The sequence below is a fragment of the Balaenoptera musculus genome, chromosome 16, assembly GCF_009873245.2.
Source record: "Balaenoptera musculus isolate JJ_BM4_2016_0621 chromosome 16, mBalMus1.pri.v3, whole genome shotgun sequence".
NCBI classification, from domain to species: domain Eukaryota; kingdom Metazoa; phylum Chordata; class Mammalia; order Artiodactyla; family Balaenopteridae; genus Balaenoptera; species Balaenoptera musculus.
Window position 1 is genome coordinate 55,360,839 of NC_045800.1, and position 18,504 is coordinate 55,379,342.

Below are 18,504 nucleotides of genomic sequence, written 5' to 3' on the forward strand. Positions count from 1 at the left end.
ACAATAAAATGAGGTATGCCTGTACTTATACTATAGGAAGGAAGAAAGATCTAAAATCAATGACCTAATCTTCTGCCTTAAGAAGCCAGACAAAGAACAAAATAATCCCAAAATAAGTAGAAGAGAGAAAATAATAAAAAGAGCAGAAATCAGCGCAATAGACTGGAGATGGATGGTGGTGATGGTTGCACAGCAGTGTGAATGCACTTAATGCCACTGAACTGGGCACTTAAAAATAGTTACAATTCTAAGTTTTGTTATGTATGTTTTACCACAATTTTTAAATATAAAAACATGATTTTTGGAAAACTTTTAAAGAAATTAATAAAATAAAAGCAGAAAAACAACAGAGAAACATCACCTAAACTAAAGGAAGTCAGATCCAAGAGTGAAATCTAATTTATAGTGACAGGAGGCAAATCAGTGGTTGCCAGAGGAAGGGTGGGGAGGGAGTGACTACAGAAGGGCGCAAGGACAGTTTCTAGAGGGATGGAAATGTTTCACATCTTCATTGTGGCGATCATGATCAGAGGGGAGGGAGGATACAGCTGCCAGCTCAGCGCACTGAACACTTGAAATGGGTACAGGTTCATCCTTCCTTCCTTCTCCCTTCCTTCCTTCCCCCTTCCTTCCTTCCTTCCTTCCTCCCTCCCTCACTCCCTCCCTTCCTTCCTTCCTTCCTCCCTCCCTCACTCCCTCCCTTCCTTCCTTCTTTCTATGTATGTATGTATCAATATGTATATTAGAAGTGGATTTATTTATAGAGATACACATTCCATAGTCAGAATGCAGTCCGTCTCAAAAGGTGAGAATGGCCTTGGGAGAAATACACTCCACAGACAGAGGGTGGGCCATCTCAGAAGGCGAGAGGCCTATTCTATTTAATCTACACTTCAATAGAAGTGATTTTTTTTTAATTTATTTGGCTGTGTCGGGTCTTAGTTGTGTCACGTGGGGTCTTTTCGTTGCAGCGCGCGGGCTTCTCCCTAGTTGTGGTGTGCCAGCTCCAGAGCGCACGGGCTCAGTAGTGGCAGTGCGTGGGCTTAGTTGCCCTGCGGCATGTGGGATCTTAGTTCCCTGACCAGGGATTGAACCCACGTTCCCTGCACCAGAAGGCGGCTTCTTAACCACTGGACCACCAGGAAAGTCCCTAGAAGTGATTTTTTAAAAAGCATTTCTAGGAAAAAAAAAAAAAAAGGTACAAACAAGATGGGAGTAGGGTACTCCCCCACAGATGACAAATCACCCCAGCAGACTGCGCCACACTGACTATTTACTGGCCAAGGAAGCAGAGTTATACACACCACCAGTTACTTAGATCTGACGCCACCCTATGAGTGTGTAATAATCATATGTCCTGGGGAATAATCACAGTGTACCATACTGCCCAGCCTCGCAAATCCCTCCTGGTGGTCCCAGCCGCAGATGCGCCTGAGCCAGTGAGATCAGGAGCTGAGGCCCTAAACGGATCAGTAACTCCTAGTTCTAGCGGAGTCTCTAATTAAGCAATCCTCGCCCTCTGTCTTGGCAAGACAAAATGTGGAAAAATATACAAACACACATCCCTATGAGCCAAAAGATAAGGCAGTCTATTTCCTATGAATTGGGGCAGCCCTTCTGGAGAATATGACTATATAAATGTCAGGCCGGTCAAAACGATGGACACACCTTCTGACCCATTTACTCTCACTCCTGGGAATCTATCCCAGCAAATAATTTCTCCCCTTTCCCCAAAGGGAAGAATCTGTGTTACAAAAGCTAATCACTGCTCCTTATCTAGGATAGTAGAAAAATTGGAAACAACCTAAATGTCCAATATAGGAATTTCCAAAAATACAATCAGGAAGACTATGCAGCAACCTGGAATGTTCTACACTAGGTGATGCTGATACGAAAACGCAGACTTCAAGATCACGTGGATACTCTCACCAAGATGTGAAACTATGTGTGACTGCAGACAGGAAAATGGAGCCTGAAGGAGGGAACACAGTCAAGTTAGGATGCCTTGTGTAGTCTTCTAGAATTTCCATGCAGTTACAAAAGTTTAGTAAATAAAACTGGAAGGGAAAAAAGGTACCACCTCTCATCAGTGAAAGTGAAATAGTCTACACATGTTATTAAAACACTAGACTTTCCCTTTCTGACTGCACTGAATTACCAAGAAATGGAAGCAGAGAAACCATCTGCACTCAGACCTAGGGATCAGGCCTTGGGGTCTGATATCACATGGACAGAGTTCAGCTCAAATAAGGGCAATTCTCTAACGGTTAGAATGATCCAGAGTCAACAGCCCATTGTAGGGCCAGACAAAGAGAGTTAAGACCATCCACCCACAAAAATACCACAAATGGGAGCAAGGGCAGGGAGCTGCCCGTTAGGTCCTTCCGCATCGGACTGGCTTTGCCTCTCTTGGGAAGGGTTAGGGTTAGGGACTGTCTTGGTTTGCCTGGGGCAGTCCTGGGGCACATCTGTTGTTCCGGCAAAATTCTTAATAACCTCTCTTTCATTCTTAAAAGTTTCCCAACTTGGAGCACAAATTACATGCTCACCCTACTCGTGGGAGCATCTGTTACCTCGGAGGAAGGGGCCTCAAGCCACGTTGGTCACAGAGCACAAATGTCCATGTTTCTCACCCAGAAACAGGCTGCACATCAGGGTCAGAAATGAATTCCCGCATTTTACAAGCAGGGAAGCTGTGGCTCAGACCTGCCCTTGTCACTGAGAAGGTCCACAGCAGGGGGGGCTCTCTGTCGTCTGTGCCTACAAGCAGCCTCCGTTTTTCACCTTTTATTCCACCTCTGAAATAGATCCAGGCAAGGGCTTTATCAGGATCTTTGCAGATTAAACTCAGTGTCTGTGGTGGGAGTTGCAGGCATCATTGGAATCATCCCTCGAGAGGATTCACTCAGCAAAACCAGGGAAGCTCAAATTCTCTGTGGAATCAGGTGGGGTGAGAATGAACAAAGACAAAGGCTGTAAGCCCCTCCCAGCTTCCTTTCCTCTGCAAGTCAAAGTGAGATTTTTTAAAGAATTTTAATCATAGTAAAGTACACATAATATAAAACTTACCATCTTAACCATTTTTAAGTGTACGGCTCAGTGGCATTAAGTACATTCACAGTATTGTGAAACCATCACCACCGTCCACAGAACTCTTTCCATCTTGCAGAACTGATGCTCTGTCCCCATTAAACAGTGACTTCCCATTTTCCCCTCCCCCCAGCCCCTAGTACCCACCATTCTACTTTGTGTCTCTGAAGCAGACTACTCTATGTACCTCATATAAGTGGAATCATAGAGTATTTGTCCTTTGGTGTTTGGTTTATTTCACTCAGCATAATGTCCTCAAGATTCACCCATGTTGTAGTATGTGTAGGAACTTCCTTCATTTTTAAGGCTGAATAATGTTCCATGGCCTGTATAGACCACTTTTTGTTTATCCATTCATCCTTCAGTAGACACAGGGGTTGCTTCTAGCTCTCAGCTATTATGAATAACGCTGCTATGAACAAGGGTGTGCAAATATCTCTTCAAGATCCTGCTTTCAATTCTTCTAGGTATATGCCCAGAGGAGAACTGCTGCATCATATGGTAATTCTATTTTTTACTTTTTGAGGAACCGCCATACTTTTCTCATAGCAGCTGCACCATTATACGTTCTCACGAACAGTGCACAAGGATTCCAGTTTCTCCACATCCTCACCAACATTTGTTATTTTTCTGGTTTTTAATAATACCCATTCTAATGGGTGAGAGTGATATCTCATTGTGGTTTTGATATGCATTTTCCTATGTCAAAGCGAGATTTTGCCCTAGAAACAGGTCTAACACATCCAAGGAATGATTATAATTTTAAAAACCGGGCTCCCCTGGTGGCACAGTGGTTAAGAATTCTCCTGCCAATGCAGGGGACACAGGTTCGAGCCCTGGTCCGGGAAGATCCCACATGCCGCAGAGCAACTAATGTCCGTGTGCCACAACTACTGAGCCTGCGCTCTAAGAGCCCGTGAGCCATAACTACTGAAGCCCGCGTGCCACAACTACTGAAGCCTGCGCACCTAGAGCCCGTGCTCCGCAACAAGAGAAGCCACTGCAATGAGAAGCCCGCGCACCACAACAAGAGTAAGCCCCCGCTCGTGGCAAGTAGAGAAAGTCCAGCGCAGCAATGAAGACCCAACGCAGCCAAAAATAAATAAATAAATAAATAAATAAATTTATAAAAAGAGAGAAGCCACCGCAATGAGAAGCCTGCACACCGCAACGAAGAGCAGCCCCTGCTCGCCGCAACTAGAGAAAGCCCACACACAGCAACAAAGACCCAACACAGCCAAAACTAAAATAAATTTTAAAATAATAATAATAATAATAATTTTTAAAAACCAAGAAAGGGTAAAAAGTGCTAGTGTCCTCAAAATGCTGTGGTGGCAGCATTTTCCTGACATCCCTGTGATAAGATCCCCATGAAGCCCAGCTCCATGTTCACCCAGTAAAACATGCAGTTCAGAACAGACACAAACACTGCGGGCATCCACATCTCTCGCCTCAACCAAGTATTAATGGTCCCTTGGAAAAATCTCAGCCTTGAAGTTGGAAGGAGACAGCTAAAAAAACAAAAAAAAACAAAAAACGGTTAGAGTGCTACAGGTGTTTGCTATAAAGAACGTTACCGTGAAAATAATTCTGGACGGGGCAAACTGTTAAATAAAACCTCTGCTTGTTCCAGCACCTGGAATCGGTCAAAGAATCAACAGGATGCTTCTGCGTATTCAGACCTGCCTCCGGAGCCCAAGTCCACCATCAAGGCTGTCATCCTTCTTGCTCCACTTGCTCACTGTTCATTCATCGAAACCAAACAAAAACTCTCTGCAAAATGATCCATCTGTGCTTTGCTTCAAAATAATCCAAGGTGGGGGAAGATATAAATTAAACATGATAGGCTGAGTTGGTAACTTTTGAAGCTAGCTGATGGGAACATGGCAGCGGGGAGTGGGGGGTTCATTATATTCCTCTAGTTTCGTATTTTCTCCATTTAAAAAAGAAAAGTTCTCTGAGGAGGTAAGGGCTTGGCACATCATCTTATTCATTTTCAGCAACCTTGTGAGGCAGGCAGCAGGCAGGTGAGAGCAGTATTTCACAAAGAAATCAGCTCAGGTGAGAGTCCAGACTGGCACCCAGGAACCCCTGCTGCACCATGCACTTCCCTAAGGGCTCTGCGCCCCAATTCTCAAGCCTCATTCCACATTCCCAGCTCCTGTGCTGATGAAGACAGCAAATCTCCGCCTAGAACCCAGCAGGGAGGGGCCGGGCAGCCTCCCCCTCTCATTTTCCCAACAGAGCTCTCATGCCTCGTTTTCCTGACTGTTCCTGTTTGTCCTGTCCTGTTCTGCCCCAGTGCACACTAACTGAAAAATGATTAACTCTCGACCACAGACACTGCCAATTCTGCAAAACTCCGATAACGCTGTAGCCCCCTTCAATCACCAAGCAGACTTGCTACAATTCTGGATTCATGAACTCCGCTATGTGAATCTGGTGCTGCCAATGTATTATATTGGGCAAGTTAGTAAAGCTTCCCAAGAGCAAAGAATCTATCCTAAAGAGGCTCTGAAGAAACAGAGATTACCAGGGCCCTGGGCCACAGCAGCAGCAGGAGAGTTTCACTCCAGATGCAAAAATCAGGATGAGAGTCAGAGGTCGGGATATAAGGCCAAGCAAGCACAGCTGGCCAGCGGGCAAGGGATACAAGAGCCGGGTGGACAAAGTGTCTAAAGTGTCAAACCACCTGCCTAAGCCAGGTGGCCCTCAACTGTGCACCTGGCTGGGGGCTGGGGACTCCAGGTGAGGCCAGAAGGCTCTCCTCCAGACAGGGAGCAATGCAGGTCTGAGAAGCCACACATCTCAGGGGCGGGGCAACCACAGTCCTCCCATTAGGAGGGGCCCACAGGGACCACCTCAAATGTCCAGCACTGCCCTACCTCAGGGGCAATAATGAGGCTGCTGGTGAAAGGTTGTCTGGGCACCAGAAAAGTCCTGCGGTGAATGGCCAAGCCACTGAATCCCACCCTACTTCTCCAGGACAGAAAACCCCCCAAACTTTGAGATAAATCATCAGGGGGTGATGCTGGAAAAACAAGGGTGAAAGGCTGAGAGATCTTGGTAAGTCGGCCTCAATGTCAAGAGTTCCAGTCCAAATAGGAAATGCCAAAATCCTCAGTAGAGGCAAATGTGGCATCATGACCACTTATCCTGTGCCTCCTTCTCCATCAGGCCCCACCCAGACACTAGCTGCAGACACTTGGATTAAATGAGGTTTTAAAACCCTCTGTGCACGGTCATGTCACCGTGCTCTCCTGCACAGAATCAATGTCTGCCTCCCCCTGGACCAAAGCCACTGACATGCTCTGATATCTCCCTTAACCCCTTGACCATCTCCAGCCAGTACCCAATTTCTCTGCTCCTCTTTAAGGCAAGACTCCTTAAAAGAACTGTCATGAGTCACTGGTCTCCACTTCCTCATGGCCCACTGGCTCCTGGACCGACTCCAGGTGGGTTTCCATCCCCAGCAGTTCTGGTCAAGGTCATACCCTCCACCTTGTCAAAGCCAATGTCAATTTTCTGTCCTCATCCTACTCCTCTCTACATGAAGGGCTTCCTCTCAAGGCTTCCACGACACAAAATCTCCTGGTCTTCCTTTTATCTCAGGCCACTCACTCACAGCCAACTTTGGAGAGGACTTTCCTCCTCAACCCCACCTCTAGCATCCCCGCCTCAATATTCAGACCCTTCCTCTCCTCAGTCAATACACTCTCCTTCGATGATCTGGTCACCCCTTCCTCTGATGGTGGCCAAGACTTTCATCTCCAGGATGGCCACTGGTACGGGACACTGACATCTCCATGTGGCTGGCTAAGAGGCCATTCAAACCCTTCTGCCCCAAATGCCCATCTCAGAACATGGGACCACCCTCCATGCCTTCACTCTGTAGAATCACTCCAAAATCAGATGACACCATCCAACTTATAACCTACCAAGAGTTACTGAAAGAAGTAGAATTCCAGCTACTTACTGGGAACCATACAGTCTTGCATGACCTGGCTTCTTCATGCCCGTGTCCTCACCTGTGCCCCCTGTGCCCTGTACTCACTCAGCTTCAGCCACATGGCCTTCTTTTTGCTTCTTGCACATGCCAAGTTCATTCCTGCCTCAGGACCTCTGCACATGCTGCTCTCCCTACCTGGAGCTTTCTTCCCAAGACCCCACATAGCTGTGTCTTCACTAGTACTCAGGTCTCAGCCTACAAGCCACCTCTCCTCAGAATGTGCTTCCCAACCACCCGGCCAAGCAGCTTCACCCGCCCTGCTCTGAGGCTCAGTAGGCTAATACCCCTTCTGATTGAACACCAGCACCACAAGGATAGGGTTTTACTCCCCTTGTCCACCCTTACCTCCCAGAGCCCAGGACAAGGCCTGGCCCACAGTCCAATGTGCACAAAGGACCCGGCAGCTGATGTCTCATTGGGGCATTCTTGGGGTGTGGGTGGAGGGAAACTGACACGCATCTGGGTCAGAGCCCCATCTTCCTGAACCCCCAAGGCTGGGGTAGGGCCCCTTAATCTGGTCTTCAATCGCCTTGGCCTTCCCCATCACAGCACTTGACGGTCTACTTTATAATTTATTGGGTTGGCCAAAAAGTTTGTTCTGGTTTTTCTGTTTTGAACGGAACTGGATTTTCCAGTTTTTTGAACAAACTTTTTGGTCAACCCAATACTTGTCACTGGTTTCATGAGGGCAGGACCCTGACCGTCAGCCACCTCACCCAGAGCCTCACGGGGGTCTGGCAAATCAAAAGAACATGAAAAAGCATGATTTACTAATTAAGGACTACGGCAGGGAACATGGCCGCTCTCATCCACTCACCCAGAAGACGATGTTGTAGCTGAAAAGGAGGTACTTGTACCAGCAGCTGACCTCGGCGTTGGAGTATCTATAATAGTGCATCTTCTGAGAAGCAGGATCTGTGGAGAGAGGAGGAGTGATAAGACAGCAGGTTCAGTTTCGAAACATCTCCCCAAAACCTGCTCCCCAAGGAAAGAGCAAAGGCAAGATACAGACTCAGGCTCCAGAAATCCCCAAATTGTCCCCTGTGCTCTTTTACTGGTCCAGGCGTGGGTTTACTATCAATAGCAGCTACAGGTTAGACAAAAATCAGGTGAAGTCAACTTTCCATAAACAGCCAAAAGAATAAGAGGAGAATTTTTGAAAGAATGGAGAATGGTGATTTTTAAAAAGTGTGTTCTAAATACCAGGACTTCTGCTGGGAACCTTCCCAAACATTATCTCATCACCTCTCCATTGGGTATTGATTTCCCCACTTCCTGATGGGGAAATAGGAGTTCAGGAAGGTCATGTGACTTGCCCAACAGCAAGACAAAAACAACAGGGCCCAGGATCTAAACCAAGGCGGGGGGGGGGGGGGGTTGGGGGTTCCCCACAGTCCACATTCTTTCCACCCACGGCTACCTGGGGCAGAGCAACCAGGAGTCGAGGGAACCAAAGGAAGAAATGAGGGCTTGACCACTGAGAGCCGCGTTTGGGAAGAAGAGATGAAAGGGCAGGTCTGGACGTGACCTAACAGTGACCAGTCAGGAAAAGCCATATTCGTTCATCTAACATTTTCCGAGACAACCCCCCAAGCTCACCCTCAAAAGGTAAGGAAGGCAGAGTACCCTGGCCCGGGCAGAGAGATCCTGTGAGCCCACAGCAGCCAGCCTTCACGCCATTCCCCCTTCCTCTGCCTAACCTCCCACCTACCAGGACCACTGTTTTGGCCTCCTGGGGCTGCAGTAAAGCTTGGATTATAGAACACTGAACGGCACAGGGTGAAGGAGGGGCCACTCTTTTTTATCTGTGTCCACCCGCCAAAGCCTGCACAAACGAGGGTGCCCTCAAAGGGGAATGAATTCCGAGGGCCTGGCCCACCTTTACTATGCTCCTTTTTGAACCCCAGTGGCAACCTAGGTGAACCCTTAACTCCTCCATTATCCCCTGCTGTCAAACAGTGGCTGAATGGTGGGCAAGAAGGCAGGTGCCTGCCTCAAGCTGACCCCCAGGGTGGGATCTAAGGCTCACGGGGAATGCTCCCCCCCACCCCCTATTCGCCCCACTCCCCAGGGTGAGGAGAAGAACAAGATGTAACCCAGGGCTTAAGGCAAAAACAAACAAGGCTACTCTGACAGTGGGGAGACAAACCACCCACAACTGCCAGCAAGAGACCAGCTTCTGCGCCTCGCTGTGGAGCGACCACGGCAAAATCCCTTCCTGTAAGGTGGCCTCGGTGGCCTGGCCGTTGGTCTGTAGCGTTCTGAGAAAGCGTTGCCAAGCAGGGACATGAAAACCACATCCTTCTGGAAACGGGTGCTCTGACTGCTCCACCATCCTTCCCACAGAGCAGAACCAACAGGCAGAGCCTGGACACCACCATCCGCTGGCTCCCCTCCCTCCAGGAGCGATGGGAGCGTGGTCAAGGCCCAGCCGGGAGTGCCCAGCCTGCCTGGCCTCAAACCCAGCCAGGGAGGGGCAGTGACCCAGCAGCCCCACGCCCACTTCCCCATCCCACCAGCAGAGCAGCAATTCTACAAAACTCCCCTCCAAGAGTGCGTGTGAACACAACCCCAGGTAATGAGGGACAATACTGGACACAAGGACACACAGGAGGCCTGAACACAGCCTGGGCCACGCAGGGTGGCTGCAGGGAGAGGAAAAGGAGCTCTCAGGCAGAGATTCCTTCCTTCAGCAACATGACCTGACCTGGGCAAGCGTCTGCCTCTCGGGGCCTCAGCATCCTCAGCTAAAATGGGGCCTTAACGACCGATTCCTAATGTCACTGGTGTAGAGGAGATCAGCCGGCAGCATCAAAATGACTTACTCTAAACACAGATTTCTGGAGATTCTGATAAGAAGGTCTGGGTTGGGGCCAAGAATCTCCAGTTTTGACAGATTCCCCAGGTGATTCCTGCCATGCCTAATGGACGAGGTATCAGCTTGGGCACGGAAGGCTGTAGTCCCTCTGGGGATCTTGCAAAGGTGGAAGGACCTTGCCAGCTGTATTTGCAGCACAGAGACTGGGGAGTGCAGTAGTGATGGCTCCTGGTAAGCAATTAACTAAAAGTAACCAAAATTCACCCACTTGTGTTTCGTAGATTACAAAACCCCAAAGCACTGGTTTGTCTTCCTAGCTGCAGATGTGTGAATTAATCCACACAGGAAAAATTTTTTTAATCTAAAACTCAAGTAAGTTTAAGACAGAGAACAGCCAACTTGGCTGGAAATGACCTATGAGGCAGAAAAATGTTTAAGTGGTAGAAACCCTGTTCTTTTTATGGACAAGACAATCCTGCTCCTTGGAAGGCCAAATGCACCTCCCCACCTGTGCATCCCTAAGGAAGCCAGAAAGTGGATGGCCGTGCCCTCCATGGAACTGGGCCCCAGAGATTGGGGAGGGCTGCTCAGGCATGGCACCCGAATGTTCAGGAATCCAAGAGGGCATTCCTTGGACATCATTTAACCTAACCATAGTAAAGAACTCTCCCCAGAGCTCTGAAGCAGTAAACAAAGCCAGGCTCCCTTCTTTCTCCTTGGTCTTGGCTCCACAAAGAAGCCAGCTAATTAGCACTGGCCTGTATGCTTTCCACAGCACTGCAGACCTCATCCCTGCCCGCTTGCCCAGGGCCTCTGAAAAACGATGACCCTGAGGTGACACAGGGACTCTCCATGTGGAGATCCCTGGTCTCCTTCAGCTCCAGCCAGGTAAGCAGGGAGAACATGGAAAGGCCAGAGGGAGCTCCTTGGCACGCAGGCTGCAGGGAGCCTGTGCTCTGGAATGTGGATTCTCTGCAGGGGGCTGGTTTTCTCACCATCTGCTCCCCCCTCCTCCACTGGGCTCCCAGGGTTTCACCCCACAAAGACTCACAACCAGGAAATAACTCTGCTTTCACAGATGTCAGGGTCCGAGCCCACACCCGGAGAATCTCAACAACCATGACGTAAACCCCAAGCCCTCATTCCCTGGTAACTTAAACACTCGGAACTATACTAGCCAGGTCTGTGCCAGGGAATGATCAGAAAGAAACATCCTAATCATCCATGAGATGATGTGTCACACTCAGATATGTCCCCTTACACGCCTGCCACCGCCCCCGCCCCCAGAGCACTCGCATGAGCACTGTGCCATTTGTGTTGGATCAAAATAACCTTACGAGGTTTGGGGGCAGGGTGTCTCAATGACACTTATTTCCCCATTCCAACCCACAGAAGAGGAAACTGTTGACGGGAAACCATTTAGTTTAGTCTTTCTTCACCCACTTGTTTATTCCTCCTCCCCATGGGAAGAGAAGGCACTCAATGGACCAGGAGGTGAGGAGAGTGACCCCAGCCCACACTTCACCTAAGGAGCAGGGAGGAAAGCCTGCCTCTCACTCCTGACCTGCTCGCTCTGTTCTGGGACCAGGAGGTGGAGAAGCAGGTCCTGAACTTCAGCCAGAAGATCCAGGTCTCCACATAGGCAAGCCCCAGAATTTAAATGGAAGGAGGTAACAGTTAGACCTGTTTGGACCCTAGCCTAAGCCACATCCTCCAACGCAGGGCCTTGGGTTTGGAGGGGAATGAAGCCAATGAGCATCTGAGGTCTGGCTTGGCAGCTTCAGAACCTCAATGAAGGAGAAAAGACTGTTGAGTGCTCCCCAGCCACCAGCCTGAGGTGTTACCCAAAATTTACCAAGGACCAAAGAACAGAAGGCGATGAGGACAGCGGCGCTGAAACCAGAACCAGATCTGACCCAAAAGTTAGCCAAAATGACTCCAGAGTGACTGTGGTCCCTGACTTCTCACCTTCTTTGGTAACCCTAGTCACGTCAGAGGAAGGCAGAACTCAGCGCTCTACCAGCTAACCAATTAACACCAAGACCATTTACCCTAAAATACATACACAGACTAAGAACTTTGCCTTCTAACAGAAGACGAATAAACTTTTCACAAATACTAATTACCACCACAATTGAGAAGAATCTCCAAAAGCTATTTTGTGTTTTTTGCATAGAAAACAATTATCAGAAAAATTTAATTCCAAGTCCTCAAACTGTCTCAACTCCAAAAGTTATCAAAAAAGAATAAAGCATTTATGTGGCAAATAGGAGGCATGTGTTTGTCAAAACATCAACTTCTTAAAACAAGGGGGAAAGTCAGAATTATTTAAGTGTTGAGATAGCTTGTTTGCAATCAGAGAGGAACTGAATAATACGCTAAAACCAATCTAAATATTAAAGGCTACATGTGTACACACACACACACACACACACACACACACGCCAATCTCCTTCACTTTTGAGCCAACAGGAAAAAACAATCCAAAGTACAAAAATATCAGTATAAAACAGGTAAGTTTTTAAATTCCCATACAATTAAAAGGAACATTAAAATGAAAAAGGACACACAAATGATAAGCTACCTGCAGCTGCAGCTATTATGACAAAGGGTAAATACTATCTGCAACATATAAAAGTTCATACTTAACAAAAGATCCTAGTTTTAGACAAATAGACAAAGGATACGGGCATTATACTGAAATGGAAGGATAATACAATTCATAAATGGAAAAATACTCATAGTCACTGGAAATGAAACTTAAAGACAACCCGCACATAGTGTTTTACACTTTTTAATTTAACAAAATCACCACCACTATTGCTGGCAAACCACGATGAGCCTGGTGCATTCATACCTTGCTGGCATGGGAGTAAACTGTTACTAACCCTTTGGTAAGCAATACAGTTACAGACATTCAAAAAAAAAAAAAAAAAAAAAAAGCCAGACCCTTAATCCAGTAAACTCATGACTCAGAATTTGCCTCAAGGAAAGAAACCAAAAGAAGAAAAACAATATGAGTTAAGTATGAAATCTAAACATCCTGGTTTGCAATTATGAAACAATTTGTAACCATGTGGTCAAAGGTCAAAATGGAAACTAAAAGCGTGAAAATGGTTTCATGGGTTGGTAGACATACAAGTGATTTTCTAAAAAGGTTTTCATCATCGCACTTACCATTACCGCCTTTGTATTAAAAATATAAACTGAGGGTCTTCCCTGGTGGCGCAGTGGTTAAGAATCCGCCTGCCAATGCAGGAGACACGGGTTCGAGCCCTGGTCCGGGAAGATCCCACATGCCATGGAGCAACTAAGCCGGTGCGCCACAACTACTGAGCCTGCGTGCCACAACTACTGAAGCCCACGTGCCTAGAGCCCGTGCTCCGCAACAAGAGAAGCCACCACAATGAGAAGCCCATGCACCGCAACAAAGAGTAGCCCCAGCTCACCGCAACTAGAGAAAGCCCGCACACAGCAATGAAGACCCAACGGAGCCAAAAATAAATAAATAAATAAATTTATAAAAAATAAAATAAAAAAAAAATAAACGGAGGCCACTGCTGGTGGAGGATGCTGGCCCCCCAAGTGTGATGACCTCTGTAGTCAAAGTAAACAGGGCTCATCTACTTTGGGATAATATTAACTTGTAAGATTCCTTCCTCTTCCCTCTCCCTCCCACCGCTTTATTTAATTTAAAAAGTAGCACACGCTCAACTGTAAAATACTTGGACAATTCAGAAGTGCGCAAAGGGAACTGGCAATGAGAAGCCACTGACAATGGCTTTCAAATTTTTTACGACGGCCCACAGTAAGAAGCACATTTAACAATCAATCCAGGGCACACATACTTACACGCACCCCTGAGTTTTGTGAAACAGGACTTCCCCTTATCACAGGCCATGTGTTCTAGATTTGCTGTTGCTTTAATTTTTTTCAAAATTGTCCCCGCACATAATCTACGAATCAGCGACTGTAGAAGCTATGTTGAGAAAAACAGCAGATCCCAGGTCCCAAGGCCAGGCCTTGCCCTTTCCAGGGACTCCCTCAACTTCTAGCTGGTCTTAATGTTAACTTTCCAAATGTCTCTTAGAAATTTCTGTATATGATATGTTTGTCTTACTATTCCCTGGCTTTTCAGTGTTATTTACGTGTTACCTATCAACTTCCCACCCTGGAAGACAAGGGCATAACTCTCTTCCCTCCTCTACAAACCACCTGTGCCCCAAACCGCGCCCCCCAACTCCTTTCCCATACCTGCACTCCAATTATAGCTAAACTATAGTGATGGCTAGAGTAATTTTCAGTGTTTACATTATTAGGGCGACGAGAGCCATCAGAGTGAGCCATGTAAACCATGATTACTTTTCCTAGACAACTTTTTGTTCTCTGGAGTTAATAATTCTTATTTTTCTGTTTGTTTAATTTTCTACAAATTTATTAATATTCAACCCCAAATTCAATGCCAGTTGTCCAAATCTCCTCTCAATAAGCTCGCTCACATCAGATGTCCTATTTCTAGTTCTTCTTCCAGAAGAAACCTCTCCGGGAATCCTCTGAGCCGCTTTAATCTGGACTGGGTCCCAGAACTCCCTTTTGCCTCATTTGGGATGCAGCCTACAAGAGAGCCAGTCTTTGTTCACCTTGGTGGAGGAAATCTTCAGGGCAAAAGGAAAGTTTTTCAGACCCTGTATGTCTGAAAACATCTTTATTTTACCTTCATTTCTGAATAAAAGTTTGGCTGTGTATAGAATTCTAGGTTGGGAGTCAATTCCACTGAGAACAATGAAGGGGTCACCCTACCTATATTCCAGGGTATTGAGAAGGCTGAAACCACTCAGATTCTTGATCTTTGTATTTAACCTGTTCCTTTCTTTCTGTAAACTTGTAGGATCATCCCTTTCTCCCCAGTACACTGACATTTCAGGGTACTGGTCTACCTTCATCCACTTGGCTCAACATTTGATGAGTCCATACAATATGGAAACCTATATCTTTCTAGGAAATTTTTTTCTGGATGATTTTCCCACTTGCATTTTTCTCTGTTCTCTCTTTCTGCAGCTCCTATATTAATGGATATGGGAACCCGGGCTGATTCCTTAAATTTCTTACCTCTTCTGCTCTATTATCCATCTCTTCATCTTTCTTGTCTATTTTCTGGAAGACTCTTTCAACTTTATAATAATTCTAATTATTCTATTAATTCTGATATTTTTGCTCTGCTCTTACTCTTTTAAACTTTTAATACTTTTTTGTTTTCTAAATGTTCCTTTTGTATAGTATCCTATTCATATTTCATAGATATAATATTTCTCTTATGTCTCTGAGAAAATGTCTAATTTTTTTCAAAATATTCTCTCTAAATAGAATATTTATTTCAAGTTGCCTTTTCCCCCCTACTTGTTTTGCTTCCTTTCATGTTAGGTACTTTCTTCAGATATTAGCAATCCTTGGTAATCCTCATGACTAAGAATAAATGCTTAAGAACTGACTAGTAGCACTGAGTTCTTGGGCAGGTGAGTTTCTGTGCAGGGCGATCTGGCTGGGCCATCTGCTAAAGATGTCGTCAGCATCTTTAGTTCTTTCCTCTTAGGCCGGTCAGGTTCCCGAGTGAGGTGTCTTTTAATCTCCTGCCTGAAAGGTAAGGGGCTGGCTGTCAGTGTTCTAGAAACCAAGTGGGATAAAAGGCTGGGGAATGGAGATAGTCTTCATATGAACCTCCAAGAACACCTGGAGTCTCCCAGGCCCTTGGTTTTTCCTTCAGCAGAAGGAATCTCCAATGTCCAGCTAAAGGGAAGAAGCAGTCACCAAGAACCACTGAGAAAGGAAAGGGCTCTAACCACATCAACTGCTTTCAAACAATTCTTATATTTAGCCACCTCTGATGCTCCTCCCCTGCAAACCCCCCCAAAATAATAATATGGTGACACCAACTCCTACATTTCAAACTGAGCCCCTCACCCATCTAATTACTGGTTTGCAAATTTTTTCTTGCTGTTGTTTCCTTTCCCATTCTCCCTGTCCTCGTAGATTGATTGCTTTTTAAAAATTCCCTTTATCTTAACTTTTGTGGGGTTTTAGGATAAAATAAAATTAGGTGTGTCCACTCAATCCACCATTTTTACACAGATCTCTAGGATGACTTCAAAATTTTTTTAATTGCCATCTTTTTACTGAGCAAAGTCAAAAAACAGGAAGTATAATTTATAACCATATAAAAGAAAGGACAAATGAGATTTTGCAGATGTAATCAAGATGAATAATCAATTTACTTAAAATAGGGAAACTGAGTGGGTCCAGTGTAATTACATGAGCCCTTAAAAGCAGAGCTTTCTCCCAGCTGAGGGCAGAAGTAGTCAGAGAGATTCCAAGCATGAGAAGGATGCAATGCATTGTTGCTGGATCTGAGACAGAGGAGCCTCATGCAAGGACCAGAGAGAGCCTCCAGGAATTAAGGGTAGCCCTGGTTGACAGCAAGGAAACAGGACCTCAGTTCTACAACAAACAGCAAGGAACTAGATTCTGCCCCAGAACCTCTTCTGAATGCAGCCTGCCTACCCCTTGATTTGGGCCATGTAAGACCCCTAAGCAAAGAACCCAGTTGAACTATGCTGACCTGGACAACACCATCCACCCATATCCCAAGCTAGAACCCAAGTTATCCTGCTGGCTCCTCCCTGCCTCATTCTCCAGACTCAGCCATTCACCAAGATTCAACCTTTCCACCTGGCCTTCGAGGCTCTCAGTACTTGTACCTGCCCACAGGCCCATCCCAGGGAAGGGCAGCCGTATTCCCAATGGAGCTGGGAACCCTGCTGCACCTCCAAACAGCACACCTTAGGCTCTGGACTGTCCAGGTCCTCAGAGCCCACTGGGTCCTGGGGAGCATTCACTGGCCATAGGAACAGGGAGGCCCAAGGGGAGAAGTCTAGGAGGAGACAGGTGACTTTCAAGGGAAATGGGTTCCAGTAGGAGAGATGGTCACAAAGGCAGGCCAGAGTAGGCTGCCTCACTGCCCATGGGAATCACACACAGGAAGGACGTCATGCCTCAGCCCTGGGGCACCGCCACCCTGAGAGGGGAAGGAGGGGCTCAGCTCCATGGGCTCCCCACTCAGCTCTGACTCACCCTCAGAGTCAGAAGTGTCTAAGTCTTCCTCTAACCCATACCCCTTAGGACTCAACTCCCCATCCTCAGAGTCTGCCAGAAACAGTACAAAGTTGGACATGGTGGCAGCAGCCACTCACAGGGGTCTGGAAGTTTGACTCTTCACTATGGGAAGACACTACAAAGCCAGGCAGGCGTTAGGGTGGGCCACCATCCCTTATCACAGGGTCACAAGCACAGGCCCTGCCACACAGGTGTGGGAGAAGGGAGGTTCCCAGAGTTCAGAGACCCTCAGGCCCTAGACTGCTGGACCTGGGATGGCCTCCAGGTGGAGGTCCAGGAAAGCCTAGGCCACCAGCTCTGAGCCCCACCAGGCTCTCCAACGGGCCTAGGATTCTAAGTGCTGTATGAATTGGCTTCCTGTATGAAACTCTGTTCTTAGCAAACACAGCATTATGAGCTTCCACCACCAAAAACCCACAACCCCAAACCTGATGAGTTTGAGGAGCATCAAGGGGCCCCTCACTAATCTGGTGAGGAGACATCTGTCTACCTCAGTGCTGTCACCAAGGAAGAAGGTGAGGGAGGGAGGGATGTGGGTCAGAGGAGGGAAGCGGGGAGGTGAGGGCTCAGCGGGAGAAATGTTGGGCCTGGAATGGAGGTCACCTAATCCAGCAATTTTCAAACTTACTATTTTTATTACTTTTCAAGCTACAAGAGCTTTTGTACAAAGAGACTCTGACCCAGAAACCCAGCATGGAGGTGGGCATAGCAGGTCTCTTCAAGTGGCTGGTGGAAAGGGGAGGCTCCATGAGCTACACACTTGAAAATGACCGGCCTGGTCCAGCTGATCCCAAATTCCACAGAATAGGAGAATCACTCAAGGAGCTTTTTCCAAACTGCACACAGAGACTAGTTTAATAGGACTGTGACAGACCTGGAAATTCACATTTTTAAGAGCTGTCCTTCACAGCCGTCAGTTTGAAGGGACCCCCACTGGCCCAATCTGGAACAATGTGAGCATCAAAATAAACAATAATACTAATGCATTTTAACTCATTGAATAAAGTAAGAATCCATGAGTCCATTCTAATATATATAAATGGATAAATAAACAAGTGGAGGAGAAGGGAAAGTTCTTTACAGCAGAAGGATAAATGTAAAATTAATGTAATTAAATCATTGTCACTCAGCAACCACAACAGAAATAACTGATAATGGGTTTTCAGTCTGTTCAGGCTGTTGTAACAAAACACCAGACTGGACAAAATACCACAGACCAGGCAGCTTCTAAAGAACAGAAGTTTATTCCTGACAGTTCTGGAGGCTGGGAAGCCCAAGATTAAGGCACCAGCATGGTCAGGCAAGGGCCTCATCCTGGTTCAAAGCTGGCACCTTTTCACCGTGTCCTCGCAAGATGGAGCAGCAAGGGAGCCCTGTGGGGTCTCTTGTAAGGGCACTAATCCTATTCTTGAGGGCTCCA

General features: G+C 46.8%; 1 protein-coding gene across 2 annotated transcripts in view; it reads right to left on the reverse strand.

The window, feature by feature from the left end:
* Positions 1 to 18,504, reverse strand: part of TSPAN14 (tetraspanin 14) — a 55,514-nt gene that overhangs the window by 20,735 nt on the left and 16,275 nt on the right. For both annotated transcript variants that reach the window (XM_036828792.1, XM_036828793.1), the window contains exon 2: positions 7,917 to 8,014. In XM_036828792.1, the coding sequence (XP_036684687.1) occupies positions 7,917 to 7,997 (81 nt within the window). In that variant the 5' untranslated portion in view covers positions 7,998 to 8,014. The remainder of the gene's footprint in view (positions 1 to 7,916; positions 8,015 to 18,504) is intronic.